The sequence below is a fragment of the Typopeltis vanoorti genome, chromosome 3 (genome assembly GCF_054136105.1).
Source record: "Typopeltis vanoorti isolate ZY-2024b chromosome 3, IOZ_Tvanoo_1.0, whole genome shotgun sequence".
NCBI lineage: Eukaryota > Metazoa > Arthropoda > Arachnida > Uropygi > Thelyphonidae > Typopeltis > Typopeltis vanoorti.
Window position 1 is genome coordinate 128,210,232 of NC_143551.1, and position 25,135 is coordinate 128,235,366.

A 25,135-nucleotide genomic window follows, 5' to 3' on the forward strand; every position below is an offset into this window, starting at 1 on the left:
GAAAAGGCACTGGAGGACATATGAAGCCTTTATGTAAATAAAGTATTAGTGGTGTACATTTAAAACCCCCACTGAAGGAAAGGATATTTCTGTAGAATTACGTGTAATGTGTAGTAAGAATTAAATAATGTATTACTTTATTGTGTCATCGTAACAGTTAGTTTTTTAAAGCATCAACTACATAAATATTGTCAGTTTCGGTTAACGATATTTATATGAAGTACATTGATACCTTAGGTGAGTAAAAATTTTCTGTGACTAGTAAAGTTAAGTTGCATTCCTGGATCCCTGCATACAATAGTATGAAGACTCTATGGTTATCATTCGTAATCAGCATTTGCTATAGTGAAAGGCAACTGCAATTCTTCTAGACACACAATTTTTCCTGAATCAAATTTTAAAGTGCATCCACTGGTTAAAATTCAAATTTATGAACAAAATAATGAAAATTCTCTTACAAAATCATCTCTCTTTTAAAATCATCATGAACATCAGAATTTCCAGGTAAAACTCCTTTTAGTTTAGATGTCTGTCTTTCATTTGAATTGCTTTTAATCAGTGCATTGAAATCTGATATATCACAACTGAGATCCAATGTTTCTATCCATGGCAAAGACAACTTCATTTCTTCCAATTTTTGTTTCAAGGCTACCTTAGAGAAAAAGAGATGGGAGGAGAAGGGAAGAAATAATTAAAATTTGCATGAAATGAATTTGAATTAATATTTCCTCATGTATTTTATGTCAAACTTCAAGATGAATTTTCAAAAGTAACTAAATTAAACATTTATAGAATACAATATTAATAAATATTCATTTATATTCAAAATTAAATATTTCAGACAAAATCACTCAGTCTACCTTCTGTAAAATCCAGACTATAAGTTAGTTTTAACAGTTCAATATCAGCTGCCCATTCAAGACCTTACAGATGATGAATATAACAGAAAGGCATCAGTTCAGGCGAATCCAGACAGAACAAATCATAAATAAATTAAAAAAGATTTAATTACAGAAGCAAAACTTAGGATAAACCACCATTTGGACTGAAATCAAGTCAATACAATAGAGCCTCACACCACTTCTTGAATAAGTTTTCTTATTTAAATTGACTTCTGTAGTTGAGCTTCATGTTTCTTTAAGGCTATTCAGCACTGACAATGTTCTGAGCTAGATCAGACATGTGACATTCACTGCAATGAATGCCATTTAGTTGCTCACTAATTCTCAACAAGAAGAAGAACAATGTCATTGCATAAGCTTCTATGGAGATAAGATATACTAGGTATGTTTTCCATATTTTTCCAACAAATATTACAAAGAAGAAGAAACTATTTTCTTAGCCAGTTTCATGAAATTTCTTTTGTTTCACTTTTTCATTTCATCAGGATAATTGCATAAATAAACTAAAAAACTAGAAAACAAGTAATAACAATTAACAAGTAAAAATATTTGAACATGATTAAAGAATAGAAAGCATGCCTTTGCTATTACACTGGCTTGTGGATTTCTGTATAATACTGGTAGATACGAGTGTGTCGTGATGAATCAACGATGACCAAATTTGATGTAAAATCATCTCTTTTTTTTTTATATTGCACTGCAAAGGATGTTTCACCATTTTAGCTGATTCTCTGAACACTCATGAGAAAAAACAGTAATCTATGGGGAGCATTTTTGTTTGTTGACATGCTGCTTGATGTTTTGTTTCTGTTGCATATGCTTCCAGTCCTGATTTGTCTTCTTTCATTCAACGTTTTTTCAAATGTTATGATCAGTGTACCTATCCAGATCTGCATGTCTCTCCTATGTAGTATAAACCACAACTATAACTGATCTTTTAGGAGATTTCAGGTGATTAGAGATCTTCTTGATTGGGTAGGTGATCTTTAAGTTTTGATAGTGAAGCAACCCTACAGTTTTATCTATGACTGATTGTATACATGAGAGAATCACTGCTCCTCTAAATTCTTGCTTTTCTTGTCTATCTGATTATTTGATGTTGAAGAATTGTTTTTTTATTAATGTTCTGTGGTAACCGTTTTTTGGTAAGACTGAACTCAGGTATTGTAGCTCTTAGTTCCTTTTATCTGTGTCAGTGGAAATTCTATCAGCCTATAGAATTTTCACCAACCTATTATTTTTTTCAAAAAAAAATAAAAAAATAGGTTTTCAGAAAAAATATGCCTATTTTTTGCACTGGGTAATGATGAGATGTGGTGTGTAGGTAACGTCCTGCATTCGTTAGTTTCCTATAAACTGAGAAGCTGAGTGTGTTTTGTTTAGATACCTAACTAGTGTATCCAAAAACAATAAAGACCTGTTTGTTTCCAATTCAATGGTGAATTTAATTTGAGGATGAAGGTTGTGAAGTATTCTAATTGAGTAACGGTACTGGCCAGATGATAAAAATATTGTTAACATATCATTGCCAAATTTTAGGTTATGTTCCTTAATACTGGAGAGCTATTTTTTAAAACCACTTCATGAATAAGTCAGCTAATAATTGGGGAGGGGGAATCCACTGCTAATCCTTTCTTCTGTTCAAAATAATCATCTTGAAATTTGAAAAATGTACTGATGCTGTGTCTGAAGAGATCTACTGCATCTGGTAGGGTGGGAAGATGTCCACTGTGATGTCTTTGGTGTTTTCTATGAAGGGCATGGTGTTCTTTACATAAGAGGATGTTTGCCCACTGTAAGGGTTTAGGTTTGCTAGATATTTTGATAGCAAAGAAGTTGGAGAGTATCTTGCATTAACAATAGGTCTTAATGGCAAATCTTGTTTTTGCAACTTAGAGATTCCATATATTCTAGAAACCAGAGAGTGTCTAGAATGAAAATGTTTTTTTTTTTGCCAGTTCACCATGAAGTGTGCTTTAAGAATTTTCCAATGCTCAGAAGTAGCATTACTTAAGAACACATTTAAAACACAGGTGGGAGCTTTCACAAATTAACAGCCAGTCATATACTCATCACAAAGAATTACCTTTTCTCCCTGCTGTAAAAACTCGATGTAGCTTAAAAATATCAAAACGCTTTACATCGATTTTTTACATAAGTCAAGTCCCATGAGAACTGTAAATAACCTTGTTTGTTTCTATGTACATTTTGCAAAATATCGATGTAGTTAACCCTGTGGGAAGTGAATGTATTTACTGTTTTAACGTCAAAAAGAAAGGCACTGTTTTCCCATCAGGGAACTTTGTATATAGTTATGTGCAAGAGTGTGCAGGAAAGTTGTTTAATAGTTTTGTATATAAGAGTTGCCTACAAGCTCCGTGCTAACACCTTTAAAGTTAGTATCCAAGAGTGCCGCTAGGTTTAGAGAAGTTTCTGCGGCCCGAAAGGAGAAGCAAAGTATCAAAGAGGTCTTCATAACTTTTAGAGACAAGTGTTCGCTGCCCAGCAAAATATGATCAACAGATTGCACGGAGGAGAATAAAGAGCGGGTTAAACTAAAAAGAAGATGAAAGAGTCATGCTGAATTCTTCGGGGTTACTACCCTTAGTGCAAGGCCCCAAGATTGCAAAATAAAAGGAGATTAAGCAGAGAATAAGGGGCTTCCAGACGTCAAGAGAGAGAGTCATCAAAAATCAGAACTAGAGGCAGTTGGAACCAGAGCGGAAGCGAGCTGAGACTATATGTGGAGTCCGAACCAGAGACTTTAGTAAAAGACTCTTGACTGAATATGTGATACAGAGCCCCTGTAAGTCACATCCTTTTGTGTATTTTCTCTTATAATCTAGGAGATATAGTATATGGACTGTTAAGAGTTAATTTATTAGTAATTAGAAGTGTTTATAAGAGAGTTGATTGGCCTGTTAGAAGTTGATACAAAATCTGTAAAATAACTTAACAGAGAGTTAGCTAACCTCTTTGCAAGTAAACTAGAAGTTTAATAAGTTGAATTTGTAAGCAGAGAGTAAATAAGTATTTGAGTTAAATAGTTTATTTAGTACTGAAGTGAAAGGGTTCTAATTTTATGCTAAAGATTTTTAGATGGGTAGAGAAAGCAATCTCCCTGTTGTTTGATTCATGTATATTTCATATTAATGTAAATAAATGTGTTTTAATTATTTGTTAAAAGAGTGCTTTGTTGAAGGAATTTACGCCAGTAGGAGAGAGAGAGATCTACCAGAGGTTTTATTGAGTCTTATGCCGAATATTTGATATACTGATGGCGCAGTCTTACAAATAAATTTTCAGTGTTCTTAGGCATATCGCTAGTAAATATGGAAGGTGGAAAAACATAATACACAGTAGAGCAAGTGAGAAAGGTTAAGAGAGAAAAAGCACATTAGAGTAAGGCTATAAAGAATTAGGAATAGAATAAGAGTAAAGATAAAGTTATTACATTAAAAAAAAAAAAAAAAAAAAGATAACTTACAGAAAGCTATTTTAAATCTAAATGAGATATCCAAAGATTATGGTATGATAATATCAACAGAAAAATCAAAAACTATGGCCTTTAAAGGACAAGATCCAGCAAGAACTAAAATAGTAATAGATAACAAGATCTTAGAACAGGTGAATTCATTTAACTACCTAGGATGTATGATCACATATGAAAATGAAAAAGATATAAACGTAAAAATTGCAAAATATTTAAAAATAACAGGTGTAATTAACTCTATATTCAAACCAAACCTAGTTCAAAAACAAACCAGGCTAAAAGTAATTAGAAGTGTCTTTTTTTTAATGTATGGAAGTGAAATCTGGACAATAAAACAAAAAGACAAACAAAGATTAACAGCAGAAATGAAGTTTATGAGAAAAACTGCAAAGTACCCCCTATTTGATCACAAAAGAAATGAAGATATTATGAAAGAATTAAACCAAGAACCAGTAATAGAAAAAATTATAAAATATAAACATAAATGGATGGAACACGTTCAAAGAATGAAAACAGAAAGATTACCAAAACAAGCCTTAAAGTACAAGCCATTAGGAAAAAGAAAACAGGACGTCCTCTTAAACGATTCAACGATGACTTCTAAGGCCGGAACAGGCCATGCTAGGCCTAAATCTTTGATACATATGATGATGATGAAAAAAAAACAAAAAAAAAAAAACATGCTTTTACACTGCAAACATCTGGAATAGTTTAGAGAGACTTTCCTGTTAGAAATCAGAACACTTTGGCATAGTAAGCGAAGAAAGAATGAAGAAGAAATTATCAAAGAAAAAAAAAAACTGACAGGTACTCAATGAAATTGTTATTAACAAGTTCTCAAGAACATTAGCTGATTCTGAAATGAACATCCTTTCCCAAGTTTTTAATTTTGCACTCTCCCAGTAGGATTCCAAAATTAAATATTATGGCAATTGTAGAAAAAGCCTTCAAAGAATTCCAAAAGATGCAACAGATTTTTTTTTATATTCAAACTAAAGAATGAAGTATCTAGTTGGATGCTCGACAAATAAAGATGGACTGAAAAATCGTATTACATATACTGCTAAAAAGGATATACATTTATCATCATAAAATATATACCATAATCAGATGCCATACCAGCAGGGGGGGGGGGGGTCACACATGATTCTGGATGCTTTCACCAAGAAAGAAGGTGAACAGTGCAATGTCAGCTACCCTACTGAAAAAGCTTAAACTTTAGCAGAACTGAATACAGGAATCACCAGCATCAGAAGCATCAATGTAAACTAGTAAAATCATAATCATATAAAAGCTGATGATATGGATAAAAAACAAAATAAATCCCCTGATGCTTTTTATGTCCTCTCTGGCCCTAATTAAATTTTAAAATCAACCAGCCTCCATTCTTAGTTGTCAGTGGCAACCAAGTCCATGATTACTGCCTATTTCAACACCTCACAGCAAAAGTACAAGAGACAGGTGTTGCTATTCCATATCCCTAAACTTTTGTCTGAAACGGTGAAAGTACTATGGTGAATTTTTTTCTGCATTAAAAACCAAGAATTTTTCAGAAGGGAAAAAATCCTAATAGCCAGCACCAAAGATTGGTGCTGGCTATTAGGCTAACTCAGGAACCAGCTGAAAAAAGGCTTATATATATAAAAAAAAAAAAAAAGCTTCCCTAGTCAGTGGCTAGAATTGAACTCATAACACATTCTTCAGACAGTCAAGTATTACAATTAGAGATGCAATGCCATAATGCATCTCTACATAAGAATGTAGAAAGCTTGCTGGGGTATATATATCAATATATGATGAGAAAAAAAGCAACCAGAAGCCAGAAATATGGAAAAGCAGCTGGAGTAAACAATGATGGCAGTGGCAGCTCTGCATAATCCAAAAAATTTGGCAATAACATAAAATGAGAAATGAGAGTAGATCATCTCTCATCAAACTTTTTTTAAAAAGAAAAAAAAAAGGAAAATAAAACTGAATTAAGAGATTTACAGAGGAATTTTTTTACTGAGTGTTTCTTTATTGAAGAAAGATTTATCAAAGAGACTATTTAGGACTTGAAACCTACTCTCAGTTGACTTACTTCATCTTCATTACTTACTGTAATACCTCCACACAGGTATATTATATTCTGTTCCCTGATGATGGCAATTTGACTTTGCTGAAATATTGGAAATATTAATTAAATTTATTTAAGTTAATATTAGTCTACGCTGTAATTTCCTTAAAACAGTTATGTTTCCTTACTAATTGCAGCCACAAGATAGAGGTGACATAACTGACGATAAGTCAGTTATGAAGTCAGAAGTATAGTGACGGTTAAGAAGATAAGTTTCAAACAAAAAAACGTAGACTTTACAAAGGTGCAACCGAACAAGAATTAGTTAAAGTAATTAATAACAAACAGTAGAGACAACGATTTTAATACTATATTTTGTATTGTGGGTGGGCTAAGGAATTTTTTTTTCTATTTTTATCTGATTTTAAATAATTTTTTTGTATTTTTACATAGTCCAGAAACCCTGCTCTAGAGACCAAACATGCAACTTTTTTCAAGCCCCTTCAGGCCTTCAATAAGTACACTGGTGGTCTCAAACCACAGTGAAATTCATCTCCCACCTAAATACAATCACAAACATCCTTGCCCATGACAGAATTCATACCCATAGCCTGTTGGTTGGAGACCATGTATGCTAACCACTTGATCCAGGTCAGCACAAGGAGCCATGATATTTTTGCTCTTCTTCATCATCTATATGGATCACACTATGAAAGAAAGTAGCATTAAATCTGATATTACAATTGGAAATTGGCTCTTTGCTTTATGCATCTGATGTACTCCTAAATACAGCTAGTACAAGTCTGGATTGGCTAACTAAATTGAATAGTAGATATAAAAATCAGCAATAAAAAGACCAAAACTATAAAAATAAATAAATAAATAAACAGAAATACTGAAAACTTCAAATGAATCAAAAATTGGGCACAGAAACTGGTAAATATTTCAGCTATTTAGCCAGTTTTTAGTAAAGATGACAAACTAAATATGGAAACAGATAACAAAATAAACGAAGCTGGTATAATGGGAAGCCAGCTAAATAATTTTGTTATTTAGCCAGTATAGTATATTTAAATTCTACCATTGATGTCATCTGTTTTCACTTCTCTAATTTTGTCCAGAACTCTCATATCTGTGATCTCTTGTCTTTGAACACGTGTTTTATTTCTAACCGAAATAATACCTAACTTAATAGTTAGAAATAAAACACATGATCAAAGACGAGAGATCACAGATATGAGAGTTCTTGACAAAATTAGAGAAGTGAACAGATGGCATCAATGGTAGAATTTAAATATAGAGATATTATGAAAGAGCGTGACACTGTTAGCATTCAGGGATGTGTAAGCAAAAGAAAAGCCAAGATCAAGGTAGATTGATATAGTGGAAGATCTGAATATCAGATATGATAATATTGGAGTGCTGACAAGTAGCAAACTAATTTGGAGGAAGATTGCTGATAGGAGATTAGTAATAACGTGAACTTAATCATGTAGTACTGTCGTAATATCCCTCTACACCCCATCCCCCATACACATCAGAAAATTGATTGTGATGATAAAATAACACTATACATAAGCCTAAGTACAATATCTTGAACCTGCTGTTTTGATTTCTTCGTAGTAAGTGAAATCAACAATTTTTTTAATTAATTTCATTGTATTTTTAATGGAATTTGTGCCATGATAACATTTATTAGATATATATTCACAAGAATATAGTAATTTTATTACTGCAAATTTTTTGAACAGAAACTAACTGGTCATCATCAGCGCATCTGCATAATCAAGATGAGCAATGTGCCAGATGCCAAATAGCGGATGGTTACAATAAAATAAGATTACAAAATTAAGGCCCATATTTAAATTAATTAAGTGATTTGAAATAAAATGAAATTTAATTAAATAATGCAATGACACAGAATTAAATTTAAAAAATAAAAATAAATAAATAATAATAATTAAAATGGGGGTAATATTATAGCTTGCCATTTATGAGGATGAGACTCTCCGAAATCTTGGGAATTGAGAGACAGTCATTCCAATTTAAATTTGGGTGGTGTAGAAGTGCTTCAGTCAGATCTTTCATGTTTATTACCATTAACATAACATTGGTGTTCTTGTAGTCGTTTTTCAACAGAACATCTTGTTCATCCAAAGTACAAGTGGAATCACTCACCTTAAACTTGGTAAACACTGGGGGGGGGGGGAGACACAGAGAGAGAAATGGGAGCTGTTGTTTATCTTTAGTGGATGGTAACCAGGAGGAGATTTTGTTGATAGGGAAAAAAGTAGGAACTAAATTATATTTTTTCAGGATCTTAGTAATCATCTCAGAAATGCTTGGGTTTTTTTGGCAATGAGTTTGTAAGAGTCCAAGATACATTTAAACTTTCTACTTTTGAATGGAATGGTTTCACCTGAAGAAACCATTCCATAGTGAGATGCAATGAATGGTGCTCAATTCTTGTTGGAGAACTTGGGAAGTGGAGAATATAACATGTGCTCTGTTGAGCAAAGATTTGAAGATGCCTACTTTTTTGAGATGGATGGTGTAATGAAGCTGTATGTGCATGTGAAGATAGGTTTATGGTGAATAGATGTAGAAAATATTTCAGAAGAGATACAGGAAAGATTTGAAAATATTTCAGAAGAGATACAGGAAAGAAAAACATCCAGGAAATTTCTTTTTCCATAGTAAGATTGATGCATAAGTGTAGGTTGTTGATTTGGTTAAAAAGGTGTCTGGGCAGATGGTAAACACACAATCTACATATCAAACACAAACAGGTGACAAGGTGGCTTTCCATGGCAGTTTCTTCAGTCTGTTTGTAGAATGGTTCCTGCAGATGAAATAGCCTCAGTGCACGACGTAGTCAAATAGTTCGACTATGTCTGGAGGAATCTTATCTGATAACAGTTGGAGAGTGTCAGCCAGAGGTACGCTAGTAAATAAGGACTGATATCAAAGCTAATCACGAGGTCCGCAGTAGAAGCCCATGTTTTTATAGCCTTCCAAAAATACATAAAGGAGTTCCACTCAGACCCATAGTGGTCTGCATAGACTTCCCCCACCTTAGCCAAATTCCTAGCTCCTCCACACACAAACCCCCATAAAGAATTCAGATTTTTTGACAAAAAAAAAAAAATTTTAATCCTGCAGACCTCATGATTAGCTTTGATATCCAGTCTGTATTTACTAGTGTACCACTGGCTGACACTCCCAATTGTTATCAGATGAGTTTCCTCCAAACATAGTTGAACTGTTCAACTTTGTCATACACTTAGGCAATTTCATTTGCAGGAACCAATTCTACAAATAGATCGAAGGAATCAGCATTGGAAGCCTCTTGTCACCTGCACCTGCTAATTTCTGTTTAGAGCATCTTGAAGAATCGCTATTCTCTTCAATACAACCCCAACCTTCCTTTTGGGTTCGATGATGGGTATGCCATCTACCCAGACTCAGAAGAATCTCTGCTTACTTGTTTAACTAAATCAACAGCCTACACACTCATGCATCAACTTGACTGTGGAAAAAAAAAAAAAGGATAGACAGTTAGCCTTCCCAGATGTTCTCCATTCCCATATCCTTCGGAAATACTTGCTACTTCTATTCACCATAAACCTATCCTGACAGGCCGCTATATACTACAGCAAGATTCAGCACATCATACATCTAAAAAAAAAACAGGCATCTTCAAATCTTTGCTCAACAGAGCACATGTTATTTGCCCAAATTTCCAAGCTCTCCAACAAGACTTGAGCACTATCCAATGCATCTTACTATGGAATGGTTTCACCTCAAGGAAGTTTAACTGCATTACAAGCTCACTGCCAAAAACCCTGAACCTGTACAGTGAGTCCCTTTCCCATACATTGCTGGCATCTCTGAGACTGCTAAGATTCTAAAAAGATATAATTTAGTTCCTACTTTTTTTTCCTATCAACAAAATCTCATCTTGGTCACCATCCACAAAAGATTAACAGTTCCTCCCTCCCCCATGTTTACCAAGTTCAATGTGAGCACCTCCACTTGTACTTTGGACAAACAGGATGTACTGTTGAAAAACAACTACAAGAACATCAATCTTATATTAACAACAATAAACCTGAAAAATCTGGCTTTGCTTATCATGGAATAGACACAGACCAGGATATCCTTTGGTCCAATTCTCACCTTTTATATCAGTGCAGGTTTGGGTTTCAGCAGTTATTTAAAGAATGTTGAAACACTTCTACACTACCCAAATTTAAATCGAAATGACTGTCTCTCTATTGTCAAGATTTAGGAGTCTCATCCTCATAAATACAAGCAATATTATTCCCACCCAAACACATTTTAATTATTATTTTTTTAAATTTAATTTAATATAATGCTGTTATCTCATTACTATTTAATTCTATTTAAAATTGTTTAATTTTAAATTTGGGCCTTAACTGTAATCTTATTTTATTGTAATCACCTACTAAGTAACATCCAGCACATGACTCAGTTGTGTAAATAGGATTAACATCCTTCATCATAGCTTCACCTTGTGAAGCTACAACGAAGCATAATCACCTTGTGATTATGCTGATGCACCGATGACCAGTTTCCGGTTGAAACATTTGCAGTAATAAAATTACTATATTCTTGTGAATACATGTGTCTGATAAATAAATTCATTGCAGGATTTCTGTACTTTTGTTCCCCTTCCCAAGAGTCAAAAAGCGGAGTTCAATAAAGAGAAAATTTTGAGACAGGATCTTGCTTCTTAGGAGCCCACCAGCAAGATGAAAAAAGAAAGTGGAGATTTGTCATAAAATAGGGTGTTCAGCATATCAAGATAACCACTGAACTTCATTAATATTTGGTTAGTTTTAGAATTTTTATGCCAGCCATGTCTAATGGATTATAATCAATGACTATTAGGATTACTAATAGTGTGACAGGAAGCAACATTTGCAAAAAGACAATGTTTTCATTAACTTTTACTTATTACACCATCAAACATGCAGGTATTTATTACAAACTAATTAATTCGTGTAAATTATTATAATTATAATCAATGCAAAATGTTGGAATTTGGAGTTCATTTTATAATTTTGATACAGATTCCTGTTAGCGATGAGACAGCTCTTATGGTGGCATTTATCAGAGGATATAGATAACAAGCAATATCCTCTTAATAGATAATGAACTAGAAATTATTCATCAGTTTCTTGTTAACTTAAAAGAATGGGGCAGCAGATTTCTTACTCTTCCTCAGAATCAGATTGAATCAATTCTTTTGTATACAAGAGGTGCATGTGTGTGCATGCAATATCAAAGACACATAACTTGAATGAAACTAATGGGATTTTGCCATTTCTTTCTATAAAAGGAGGTGTGGTATGTTAAAGGACATATGATTGGTGCACTATTCTTAACTGTCTGAAAAACATACTGCATCTCTGACTAGTATATCAGCTAATAAAATGTAGCTATTGATACATGTTAGTTCTGCTGAAAACTGTTGCTGTAATCTGACAAGGAAGAAGGCAGTTAATAGGCTGACTGTATACCATGTAAATGGAAACCACGTGACTTACCATATTGTATACTACATAACTTTATCAATCTGCAATATAATATGGGTTAGGAAGAGTGCCTAAATTAATTATAATTTTTCAAAGTAATCAAATTATAATTACCTTATTATGTACATGTTCTCTCTTTAAATGAGGAATTGATGCATACAATCCAGGCTTAATTTCTCCTTTAGCCAAATGTTCTTGAAGCTAAAAAAAAAAAAAAAAAAAAAACGCAATATATTCTTTTGTAATTATTATTATACAGTTATCCCCAAGGAGTCAAACGACTCATCATGGGAGATCCATTATTCATATAATAACTATCATACTTCTCCTTAAACTCATTCACTGATGAAGCACCTACAACCACCTCTGGCAATCCATTCACCACATTCCAAGCAAAAAATCTAGTCCTGACACCCTTGCTAACCACACCTACACAACTTCCACTGGTGACCCCTTTTTCTCTCCCTTCTTGCCATGTACTGAAAAATAAAGTCTTTAGTGTCAATCCTATATATAAAAATCTCTTTAATAACCTAAATGTTTCTACCATGTCTCCTCTTTTCACTTATCAGCTAATTTTTGAAGCCAAACCATCAATCTTATAGTATTCAAATAGTATTCAACTATTTGAATACTATTCAAATAGTATTCAACTAATCAAATAGTAGTCAATCAAAGAGTATTCAACACAAAATACGAGGCTAATCTTCTTGAATGGCAGTCAGTCTCAAGTAGAGTAATGTGGGCAAATATGAGAATGGGGAACTGGACAATGAGACTTATTTGTGCCTATGGTCCCACAGAAGGTTCTACTAAGGTAGAAGTGGAGGAATTTTTTGAGGCTTTAGAAAAAGCAACTGACACAATGAAAAAGGAAAAGTTGGTCCTTGTTGGGGATCTAAATAGTAGAGTAGGAAATGATTGTGAGACATACAAAAATATTTTGGGAAAATTTGGAGAAAAGAGCAAAGCTAATAATAATGGCAAATATCTGTTGGATTTCTGCTCAGGACATGGACTGGTTATTACTAACACCATGTTCCAACATAAAAATGTGCACAAATTCACATGGAGAGAAGAGGCCAGGAATAAGAAAAGTCTCATTGACTATGTTATTGTTGATAGTGATGTTTTCTCCCTGGTGCAGGACACCAGAGTGTACAGAGGATTTGAAATTGGAAGTGATCACTATTTAGTCTTGAGCAGGATAAAATTGAATTTCATATTGAAAAGAATAACATGTAAGAAAGTTTTAAAGCGAATAAAAGTTGAGCAGCTCTCAGATGTGAACTGTAGACTAAAATACAGAAATATTATTGAAAAGAAAATGAAAGAGTTTGAGAACAGGAATCAAACCTTGGAGATTCAGTGGCAAACTCTAAAGGAAACATTGATTGATTCTGCCAGAGAGGCATGTGGTGAGGTTGTCTTCAAGGATAAAAAAATAAGAACTCCCTGGTGGACACAGGAAGTTAAAGAGGCAGTGAAGGAAAAGACGAAAGCATATCAAAAGTTCCTGTCAAATAAGTCAGCTTGTGCTCTTAGAGAATACAAAGACAAATGCAAGAATGCTAAACACTGTGTAAAACTAGATAAAAAGTCATGGGAGGACTTTGGCAAGAATATAGAAAATAAATAACAAGAAGGTGGCAAAATGTTTTGGAGGTTGTTGAAGAAGCTTAGGAATGGAGGAAAGAGTGTTGTAAAAGGAATTAGAGATGATAAAGGTGACATGAAAACGGAAGAAAAAGATATCCTTGACGTATGGAGTAATTACTTTGAAAAACTGCTAAATAAAACGAGCAGTGATGACAGCACAACGGTAAAAAACACTGACCAGGCATGCAGTCAGGAATACATATCCATACTTGAAGTAGAAAAAGCCATCAAAGGCTTGAAATGTGGAAAGGCAGCAGGAGTAGATGATATTCGACCAGAAATGCTGAAGTATGGTGGTATAAGAGTCTTACAGTGGCTGCACTGCATAGTTCAGAAAGCCTGGACAGAGGGACGAATTCCCGATGATTGGAGTAGAGCTCTCATAGTACCCATATATAAAAAGGGAAATAAAACTGAATGTGAGAATTACAGAGGTATTTCCCTACTGAGTGTTCCTGGCAAGATCTATGCAAGTATACTTGAGAAACGGTTGAGAAGAATTGTGGAAGAAAAGCTTGGCGAAGAACAAGCTGGATTCAGGCCAAATAGAGGCTGTCAGGATCAGATCTTCACTTTACGACAAATAGTCGAGAAAGCATAGGAATATAACAAAGATCTGTATTTAAGTTTTGTCGATTTGGAAAAGGCATATGACAAGGTGCCAAGAGAGAAGCTATTCAATACGCTGCAGTTATATGGTGTCAATGGGGCATTATATCAAGCAATACTTAGTCTTTATTTGAGTTGTGAGTCAGCAGTTAGAATTGAAGGAAGTACAGGAAGATGGTTTAATGTTAAATCTGGTGTGAGACAAGGATGTACATTATCCCCTCTGTTATTCATTATCTATATGGATCACATTATGAAGGAATGTGGTATTAAACCTGATATCAAAATTGGAGATGTTAATGTCAGCTCTTTGCTTTATGCGGATGATGTTATACTTCTAAATAAATCCGCTACAAGTCTGCAAGATTCTCTGACTAAATTGAATAGCTGTTGTAATAGATATGGTATGAAGGTCAGCAATAAAAAGACAAAGACAATGAAAATAGGCAGAATCATTGAAAATGTCAACTGTGTTGTGAATGGAGAACCTGTGGAACAAGCAAAACATTTCAGCTACTTAGGCACAATTTTTACTGAAGATGGTAAACTAAATATAGAAATAGACAACAGAATCAGCAAAGCTGGTATCGTGGGAAGTCAATTGAATAAATTCATATGGAATAAGAAAGAAATTAGTCGGAACACTAAATTAGCTGTATACAAGACTGTGTTCAAACCAATTTTAACTTATGGATCTGAGAGCTGGGTCAGAAGTAAAACACTTGACCAAAGACTAGAGACCGCAGATATGAGAGTCCTGAGAAAGATTAGAGGCATGAACAGATAGCATCAATGGCAATATCATATTAAAAATGAGGATATTAGGAAAGAACTTGACATTGTCAGCATCCAGGAATGCGTTAGCAGAGCTAATCTCAGATGGTATGGTCACTTAAATAGAATGGGAGAGGAAAGATTAGCAAAACAAGTGTTCTCTGCCAGGTTGGCAGGAAAACGACCCAGAGGAAGACCAAGATATAGGTGGATTGATACGGTACAAAGTGCCTTAGACGATAGAAATATAAGATCTGATAATGTTGGAGTCTTTACAAGTAACAGACTGATTTGGAGGAAAATTGTAGATAGGAAGTTAGTAATGATGTAATTTTTTCATGTAGTACTGTCATATCCTGTACACCCCTTGAGGGTACATGGCAGGAATTTGATGATGATGATGAACCGTCAATCTATTTTCATAGGGAGCATTCCATTGACCTGCCACAATCTTTGTCTCTCATCTTGATCCTCTCCACAAATTCATCCCCCACAGAATCAGGGAGTCCAGATCTGTGTGCAGTAGTCCCGATGTGGCCTTATTTTAGGGAACAATAATCTCTGTATCCCTGCTTGTTAGTGTGTTCTTCAACAACCATGTAATCTGATGTGCTGTTTTGGTTACCTTCATAATATGCTCTCTAAAGTTCAATTCCCAATCCACAATCACATTCTGGCCTCATCAGTTTCTTGCAGTTCAGTTCCATCAATACAGTACACAGCTTCTGATCTCTTCCCAAATTGTATCACCTTATGTTGGCCACATTAAATTGGCAGCTATTTAAGTCTTCCCTCAGGATCTATGCATCATCTTCATTTACCATTAAATTCAAATACCTGAATATTTCTTGTCAAAATCATTCTATATCACTAATATATAAATTAAACAACAGAGGACCAAATGAGAAGGCAAGCGATCCTGGACAACAGAGTTGTCCAGGATCACTTGCCTTCTCCTGGACAACTTCTATATAAACCACTCTTTGATGTGTCCATCAGCCACCCTCTAATCCAAATCACCTAATTTATATCCATCCCCATTTGCTCCAATTTATGTAAAGGAGTTCTGAGTGAAATCTTCTCAAATGACTTTGCAAAGTCTAGCAATACAACTGAACAGCCATTTCCCTTATCCCACTCCATTGTCACTTCATTATAAAAAGTTAGCAGATAAGTAAGGCAAGATCAACCCTTCACAAAACCATGTTGTCCCTCATAGAGTACAATATTCCTATTCAGCCAGTCCTGAATTCTGTCTTTCACCAATTTCTCCAATACCACTCCTGAGATGCCAACTGGCCTATAATTTGCTACTTCTGTCTTGGAGCCTCCTTTATACAATGGGACTATTTTATCCTCTTTCCAGTACTGAGGCTTAAATTAAACAGCTTGGTCAGAGGAGCTGATAATTCTCTTGCAGATTCTTGTAATACATGGGTGGATATGCCATCTAATCTCATGGCTATGTTTGGATTGAGGTACTGCAATATTTTAAGCACCTCCATTTCTTCAAACTCTATTCTCCTATCAGTCAATGTCACATCTGGCATTCATGAAAAATGCTCACTCAGTAATTCAACTATTTAGTCTAGTTCTGTTACCTCCCCACCATCATCGGTATTTTTTAAAATCATCCTTCTGCAGTTATTTCTCCTTTTTATTTGCCACATAGTGAAAGAACTCTTTAGGGTTTGTTTTGGTCTCATCAGCTAGCATTCTCATTCATAATTAGCTGTAGCTCTTACCATACTGGTCACCTTCCTTGTTTGCACCTTATACTGCTCATGGGCATGCTAAAATTGTTGCTTATTAATGCTCAAAATACCAAAATTTTATCTGTAAAATGAGCAAAGCATTTAAACAAGTTTTTGCACCTTATCTGTTCTTATATAAAATTTTAATTAAAAATATAAATGAAAGTATAACAGATATGCTTCATATCCCATCTCTTGGTAACAAGCACACTCACCACTGACTAGATATAGGTGATACTGTGTACTGTACTGTATACTAAATTAGTTTAATATTAACATATCTGCGTTCATACCAAGTGTTAGCAAAAATTACCAGAGTTCATATTCAATTAGTACAATGACTAAACTTAATTCTAATTAAGTAATTAATAAAATATTAATTAATGAATATCGTTAACATTACTCATCAGTCTACAATATTCCATTTTTAATAGCAAAACCTAGAGAATAACTGTTCTTTAGACTTATATTCACTATAAGGCATTTTCTCAAAATGTAATATTTTTTTAACTTCCAAGATTATGCACTATCTTCATTCAGAATATATATATCTTCTTCCACACACTGTTACACTAACCATGAATGTTATTCTTTCAATCTTTCAATTTAATGTACCTACATATTCCATTTCTGTACTAGAGCCTAAATAGCTCACTAGATATAGATTAAGTCCTTTGGTTGGAAAGACCTGGGTTTGATTCCTGTTTATGATGTGAGGAACCTTTATCTGGTCTCTTTCAACCAGTGAGTTAGCCAGTCTCATATGGAGGTAATTTTTCAGAATAGACAAACCAGCACCCATGAACACACAGGTCTACTTAATCCCTTATTAGAAGGGATCAACCTGTGTGTTCATGGGTGCTGGTTTGGGAGAAAAAAATCCATACGAATATTATTATTATTTCTGTATTTTCCAAAAATTTTGTTTAAATTACTTGTATCATGGTCTAAAGTTGCCGAATTAATGCTAGTAGAATCAAGTTTAAAGAACAGGATTTCTTCTCTAACTAAATTTGAGGATTTTCACTTTCTTTCCCTTGGTTTAATTCTACATTAACCAACCTATGATACTCTGCCATTACTTCATCTTTTAGATTTATTTGTTATTAAGATTGCACTGATGTTTTATGTTATTTGAATTATGTACTTCAAAGAGTGGAATTTTTGTGATTAAATTTTATTTTGCCAAAATTTCTTAATTCCCTCCTTTGTTGTTTATTGAATTATAGTTTGAAGCTACTAATTTTTATGTTATATGACAGTATGTGGTAAACAAGTAATATCAAAAAAACATTCATCTTTCACCTTTCAATCTAATTCATGTTTTTTCCCCCCTAATATAATTAAATTTCTACTCCCTATAAAGTATTATTTTTTTTAAATCTATTATTGCGCTTCGCAACCATATACCTGGGGAAGGAGTGTCCTAGGTTCGATTCCCATCCACGACGTGAGGAGCTTAAGGATCTTCCTCAGCCATAGCCAAGTTAGCCGGTCTTGGGCGTGGGCCGCAGGGTTTTTTCCGCCAGTTTATCTGAGGTTTTTCATCCCGCAAGCAGGCAAACCGGCCCCGTGAACACACAGGTTACAGTCATAAATACTTATGGCAAGGAAGGCAACGGGAAACCACCTTGCTCATAATCATCTCTCCCTAGAATGGTAGCATATAGCTACCCTCCCGTGGCCGTATGGCAGATGGGAACCAGAAGATTCTTCTTCTAGGATTTCTTACAATTTGAATTCTAAAATTTACAGGAAAAAAAATTGGTCTAAAATCCTATGTAGGCCTGAAGCCTTATCCCCTAATTTACCAATTCCTTTCATACTAATTTATCATGCAATAATACCAAATTTCCTGGTATAAATGATATATTTTCTAAAATAATTTAGCAAAAATAAAGCAAAAGCTGATTTTTCTTTGATTGTTGTTCAAAGTTGATCAACATGAGAAGCTAATCTGCATGCAAATAGGGCTTGAAGAAGATACATATCATATTAATTCATATTAGTTGTTCAAAAGATTTGAGAAAATTAGTTTTACATTTTGTTCAACCTCTCGCATATGTACTGTTGCATTTTGATTAAATTCAATATAATCTTTGGATATTACAGATAATATGGATACAAAGCACATATCTTTTTTTAAACATATTTCATCTGTGTAGCCATTTGAGTGGTTAACAGTAAAAAAAAAAAGTTCAGATATAAAATTTTACGGATTTTAAAGATTCAATATGATAAATATATTGTCAGTTGAATGGACCTCACACAATGAGTCTGCCAAATTATTATTATTTTTATTTTGGGCAACTCCAAGGAGTCGACAGACTCATCGAGGGAAGACCTAACATCATGTCAAGAACAAATATTCGACATTCATACAGTATCCATTATACCTCGCCTTGAACTCATTCACAGTCATAGCACTCACAACAGACTCTGGCAGCTTATTCCGCTCATTCACCACTCTCCAAGTAAAAAACCTAGCTCGAACACCCTTGTTAACCACATTCTTGCCCAGCTTCCATGTATGGTCCCTAGTCCTCCCACCACCAGTCCTATTCTCAAAAATATCTTCTGAATTAATCTTATAGAAACCCTTCAGTAATTTGAATGTCTCAATCATATCACCCTTTTCCACCTATCAACCAATTTTTGCAACCCACAAATCTTCAACCTGTTCTCATAAGGTTCATTCCATAGACCTGCTATCATCTTGGTCACTCGTCTCTGGATTCTCTCCACCTCCTCCCGATCCAGAAGAAACCCTGACACCCATAATATCTGGGCATAGTATTCTAGACTGGATCTTATCAAGGCTTGATACAGAGGAACAATAACTTGTTTGTCTCTGCTTGTTAAAGTATTTTTCAGCAACCAAGTGATTTAATGCGTTGATTTAGCCACTTTTGCAATGTGTACCCTAAACTTCAACTCCCTATCCACCAACAATCCCAAATCCCTGGCCTCGTCAATCTCCTGGAGTACAGTTCCACCAATGTGGTATACTGCTGCTAATCTTTTCACCCCAAAATGCATAACCTCACACCTTGCCACATTAAATCTACATCCATTTTCCTTAGCCCAGTCCTCCAAAAAATCATCTTGCAAAATTTTGACATCCTGTGCACTCACAATTGCTCTACCCAACTTTGCATCATCAGCAAACAAGTGAACACTTCCCCTCAGATCCTTTCCTATATCGTTAATGAACAAATTGAAAAGTAGTGGTCCAAGAACAGAACCCTGCGGCACACCACTAGTCATCTTACGGACTCTACTCCTGAATAAATCACTCTCTGATATCTTTCCATCAACCACCCTCCTATTCATCTCACCAACCTTATATCCATCCCAATATGGTGCAGTTTACTGATTAGAATTCCATGTGGTATCCTGTCAAAGGCCTTAGCAAGGTCCAGTAAAATCACTGTAAACCCATTACCCTTATCCAGTTCTGCCGTCACTGTGTTATAAAACGTGAGCAAGTTACTGAGGCATGATCTACCCTTTACAAAACCATGTTGTCCCCCATACAGTATCCCATTTTCATCTATCCAATCCTGTATTCTTTTCTTCACAAATTTCTCCAAGACCTTGACAATGATTCCTGATATGCTAATCAGTAATTTACAACAGCAGTCTTGGAACCTCCTTTATGTAGTGGAACTATTTTCCCCTCTTTCCACCCCCTCGGAACTAACCCAGACCCGAGACTCAAATTAAACAAAATGGAGAAGGGTACTGACAATTCTTTAGCCGCTTCACATACGACACGAGCTGGTATACCATTCAATCCCACAAATGTATGGACATTGAGGTTATGCAACAGACTACTCACCTCCACTTCATTCACCACAATTCCCGTATAATCTATTGGATGATATATTCTTGCAAAGTGCTTGCTCAGTAACTCAACTATATCAACTGATACAGTTACCTCCCTACCATCAGCATTCTTTAAAATCATTCTGCCATATACATTTTTTCTTTTACTTGCAACATATCGAAAAAACTGTTTGGGATTGTCTTTAGCCTGCATGGCTAACGTTCTTTCATAATCCATTTTTGCTTTTCTTACCACACTCGTTACCCTTCTGGCCTGCGCTAAAATCCATGGACGGTGCAATAATAATAAAATTCACTTCTTGGTCACAAGCTGGTATACCATTCAATCCCACAGATGCATTGACATTGAGGTTATTTTAATCCAATTATTACGATAATATTATTATCTTAATAATTTCCAGTCTGATCTTTCACTGAGACTGCTTCAGGAAATCTAGTCAGCATATTCATGGCTGCTTCAATATGCTATTTTTTTTTTAATAGTGGGCAATGGATCTTCTCATATACTTAATCCCTCATTAGGAGGGATAAACCTGTCACATCAATAGTGACACTCTGAAAAAGTCTCCTTGTAATAAATTATTGGAAATGGTTACAATGGAGGTTTTCCTCTGCCTTTATGGAATGATTTTACACATGTCAGTATGTCTCTTTTTATACATCTCCAAAGTACTTATCTTTTAATCTTTGCCATCTCCCAAATCAGAATCATGGAAAGTATACATGATCATCCTTTTATGAATATAGGTCTAATGGCCTGTTCCAAGTTTAGTAAGTTGCGCTATTCTCATTGAAAGGTAACAATTTGCATGATATGCTAATATCGGAATTTAGATTCGAGACATTCTTTTTCACGCTTTGTCTTTTCTTATAAATGACTCGTGTTAAAAATTTTGTTGAACACTCCGCTGTCTTACTGATCCAACAACTTAAGGGTTATATGGAAACAATAAACCATGCAGAGCTAAAGCACATTAAAACGGCTAAGCTATCGTCTCCATAGAAAATAAAAAAGTACTGTTTATCAATAATTTAAATAACCATTCTGTCTTACCTCTGTATCAGAAGCTTCGGCCAAATCTTTTTCAGATATACCCGCCATGACCAATTTTGAACAGATTTCCGTGACACCAACACGTTTCTATATTCTGTCAGCAAACCATTGCACAAATTATTATTAGGGCGACACCTTCTGGAATTTTAATTAATTATTAATATTTTCAAAGCTCTGACGATATCAAAGAACAAAAGAGGAGAAATGAGGTTTTCGAACTCATGAGTAAAATGGAATATGTAAAAATAAAGAACCAAATTAGTGAAACAAAGAAGCTTTGTGGAGAGAAAAGGCACAATAAATGCCGTCTGAAACCTATCTTGTATAACTGGAAGGACAATTGAATAGGTAGATCGGTGCATCTATGCTTTATGGACTTCCAGAAGGCATTTGACAGATTCAAACACGATAAACTATCTGAAATCCTTAAACAGTGTGATATTAAAAAAAAAAAAAAAATGAAAATAATTTCAACTGCACTGGGGCAGAAAGCTGACTTTCAAAATGAAAAGGTAGTGGACATTAAAAGAAGAGTAAGACGGGGATGCCTAATCTCTCTAATGCTTTTAATCGATAGTAAGCATCTAATTAAGAACATAGAGGAAATGAAAATAGGAATCAAGATCAGTGGAAAATACATAAATAATATAATATATGCTGATAATACTGTGTTCCCAGCTGATTCAAATAAAGGATTGGAAGAAATGCTAAACACGATAATCCAAAATGGAAAGGAGTATGAAATAGAATTAAATCTTAAAAAGACACACATGCTAATAAATAAAGTAAGCACAATAAAAAGCAAACTAGAGGTGTTACATCATAACATACAACAAGTGGAAACATACAATTATCTCGGATGTTTATTCACAGAGACCAGGGAAAGGAAAGAAGAAATACAACCCGGAATCCGAAAGACAAATGCAGCCCTCTGGAATAATGAATACATCCTCAGAAACGATACTGACAACAACACAAAACTAAGAATAATCAAAACATGTGAAAACCAGGAAGCCAAACGCCCTTGTCTCACCATTGCTGACATTGCTTACCAAACCAACTTCACTGTCTCCTCTTTCATTTCTCCTCTTTCATTCCATCTACTTCTGTCCATTTGAAAAGCATCGCAAATTTTTCCTAACTGATATCGTAGAGGGCGGATTGCATTAATTTTACTTTCCCATCACATTTCTGATGGTTGTTTCAAGGATAAATTTTTGCGAACTTTAAAAGGATTGCCTAACGTTTCTAAGAGAATGAAAAGAAATTGTATATTTCTTGAATAATTGCAAAGAAACTAATTCTATCTGCATTCACTTTGGCTACATCGTTCATGTTTGAATTTAGAGTATAGCAGCACACATGTTTCAAGAAAACGCTCGAGGATTTTTGTTCAGAAGCGAAATTTTGAAGCCCACATTTTTTCCCGTTCATATTTGCCCGATTGTCATATCCTTGACCTCGCATGTCTTCAATGGGAATCTTCCATTTTTCCAGTTGTTCCATTATTGTTGCCCATAAACCACGTCCTGTGGAATCTGATATATCAAAACCTAAAGCATTTTCCCTGATCTTAACAATTCCATTGTCACGGAAAACAAAGCGAATAATAATGGTCATTTGTTCTGTTTTACTTCATCAGGTGTGCAGTCTAAAATTATGGAATAATATTTAGATTTTCGAATTGATAATGAAATTGTATCCCTGATTGCGTTACTTAAAGTTTCCAATATTTCATTTTGACTGTCTTTACTCAAATAGTGTGTACTCTATTGTTTCGTTGTAGGGTCTTCTTTCAACATGATTTTCCATAACGGGATCAAACTTCGCAAACAGTTCGACTAATTTTAAAAAATTGCCGTTATTCCTTTCATATAAATTAGATGATCCGCGTAAAGTTAAATTTTGGCTAGCAAGGAATTTTATAATTTCAATCAAGCGTTCTAAAACACTCGTCCATGTTTCTTTTCCATTGAGTCTCTCAGTCAATAGTAGTTTTGTTTTTTAAATTTTTATCAAGTTACTTCCAGTTTAAGAAACTTTTCATGTGAGTTAAACTAGTCTCATGTCTATGCAAAGTTGTGCTTATATTTCTCCATTCGTTATAACCTTCTACAAGACTACTTGATTCAGTAGGTGCGAAACGTTTGCAACAAAATCAAAAAACAGAATTTAAAGTTTCGAAATAAATGAGCCATGTTCTTGGCACAAGGTCACAGTTTTCCATTTTTCAATTATAATACGCGTCGCCAAATTTACGACCATATGTATCTTTGGGATATATTATATTTTTCTTTTGATCAGGCCCCCATTTCAATTAAATTAAAAAACTACTCGTAATTTTTCATCAATATTTCTCCATTCATCTGGATCATCTAAAAAAAGAGACTAACAATGTGTTAGTTTCGTGGTAAACTACAACTAAATCTTCTCCTAACTGTTTTTCACTAAAATTATGCGTCTTGTTATCTTGTTCAATAGTTGCAATAGTACTTATGAAAGAACTATTGTAAATTGGATGATGTGCACGGTTCTTCAACTCTGATTTCTCATGTATCGAGTTGGTTACAATCTACATCAGAATATTTTAATATTTTAACAAATTTATTAAGAGCCCCAGTTTGTTTCTTAACATCTGATTCTTTCGCAGTATGACGCTTACGATTTTGTACACCGGATAACTTTTTAATTAATGTTTGATTCCATTTTTATTTTATACCCACAAGAAATTGTTACACAACACGACACAGAGACGAAATAATAGTCCGCACTGCGCTACTATCAGTAGCCTACTGAGATGCGTACCATATGGGTGGTTAACTAGCAATAAATGTTCCAAAAATAAAAAATCAGCTAACGCTTTTTTTTCCCATATATAGGGAGTAGGCGAGGCCATTTTTAAGCCCTGTCGAACTTTTGGAGACTGGGTGGGCAGTTCAATCTCCACTGGTACCCAATCAGAGATAGCTGGCCCAAGGCTATCACTAATTAAGTGGCACGCAGTGAAGAGAGACGGCTCAACAAGTGCCGCCATCTCGTGGTCCTTAACCCTAACACTCGTATTTAATCTCTAAATAAATGTGGGTTTTACGGTCGATTTTCTTGAGTTTACGGGACGGAGTTTCCAGGAGAAAAAACCCGCCTACCCGTGCCAGAGTTCGACTAACTCAGGAACCGGTCGAAAAAAGGCTTAGAAAAATTTCTTCTAGTCCCCGACTAGAAGAAACCAAGAAGTCTTCCTTCGTGCGGGTAAGCGCCGTGGTGTGCAAACGCCACATCCACTGAGCTACACAGGCAACAAATGTTTTTTACGAAAATTTGTTTCTGAGCATAAAAACCGTTCACCGTTTCACTTTAGATAAACTGCAGTAGACACAACATCTGTAGGTAGGCATTTAGCCTGCTCTCGCTGCAAAATTGTAAA

General features: G+C 34.7%; 1 protein-coding gene across 2 annotated transcripts in view; it reads right to left on the reverse strand.

Moving 5' to 3' along the window:
• LOC150108554 (putative rRNA-processing protein EBP2) overlaps positions 1–21,817 on the reverse strand; it is a 114,244-nt gene extending 92,427 nt beyond the window's left edge. The window contains exons 1-3 of one of the 2 annotated variants that reach the window (XM_090415984.1): positions 21,712–21,817; positions 12,127–12,213; positions 459–652 (exon numbers count right to left, since the gene is read on the reverse strand). In XM_090415984.1, the coding sequence (XP_090272110.1) occupies positions 459–652; positions 12,127–12,213; positions 21,712–21,759 (329 nt within the window). In that variant the 5' untranslated portion in view covers positions 21,760–21,817. The remainder of the gene's footprint in view (positions 1–458; positions 653–12,126; positions 12,214–21,711) is intronic. The other variant, XM_090415985.1, reaches the window with a different exon arrangement.
• Between the last annotated feature and the right edge of the window lie 3,318 nt (positions 21,818–25,135).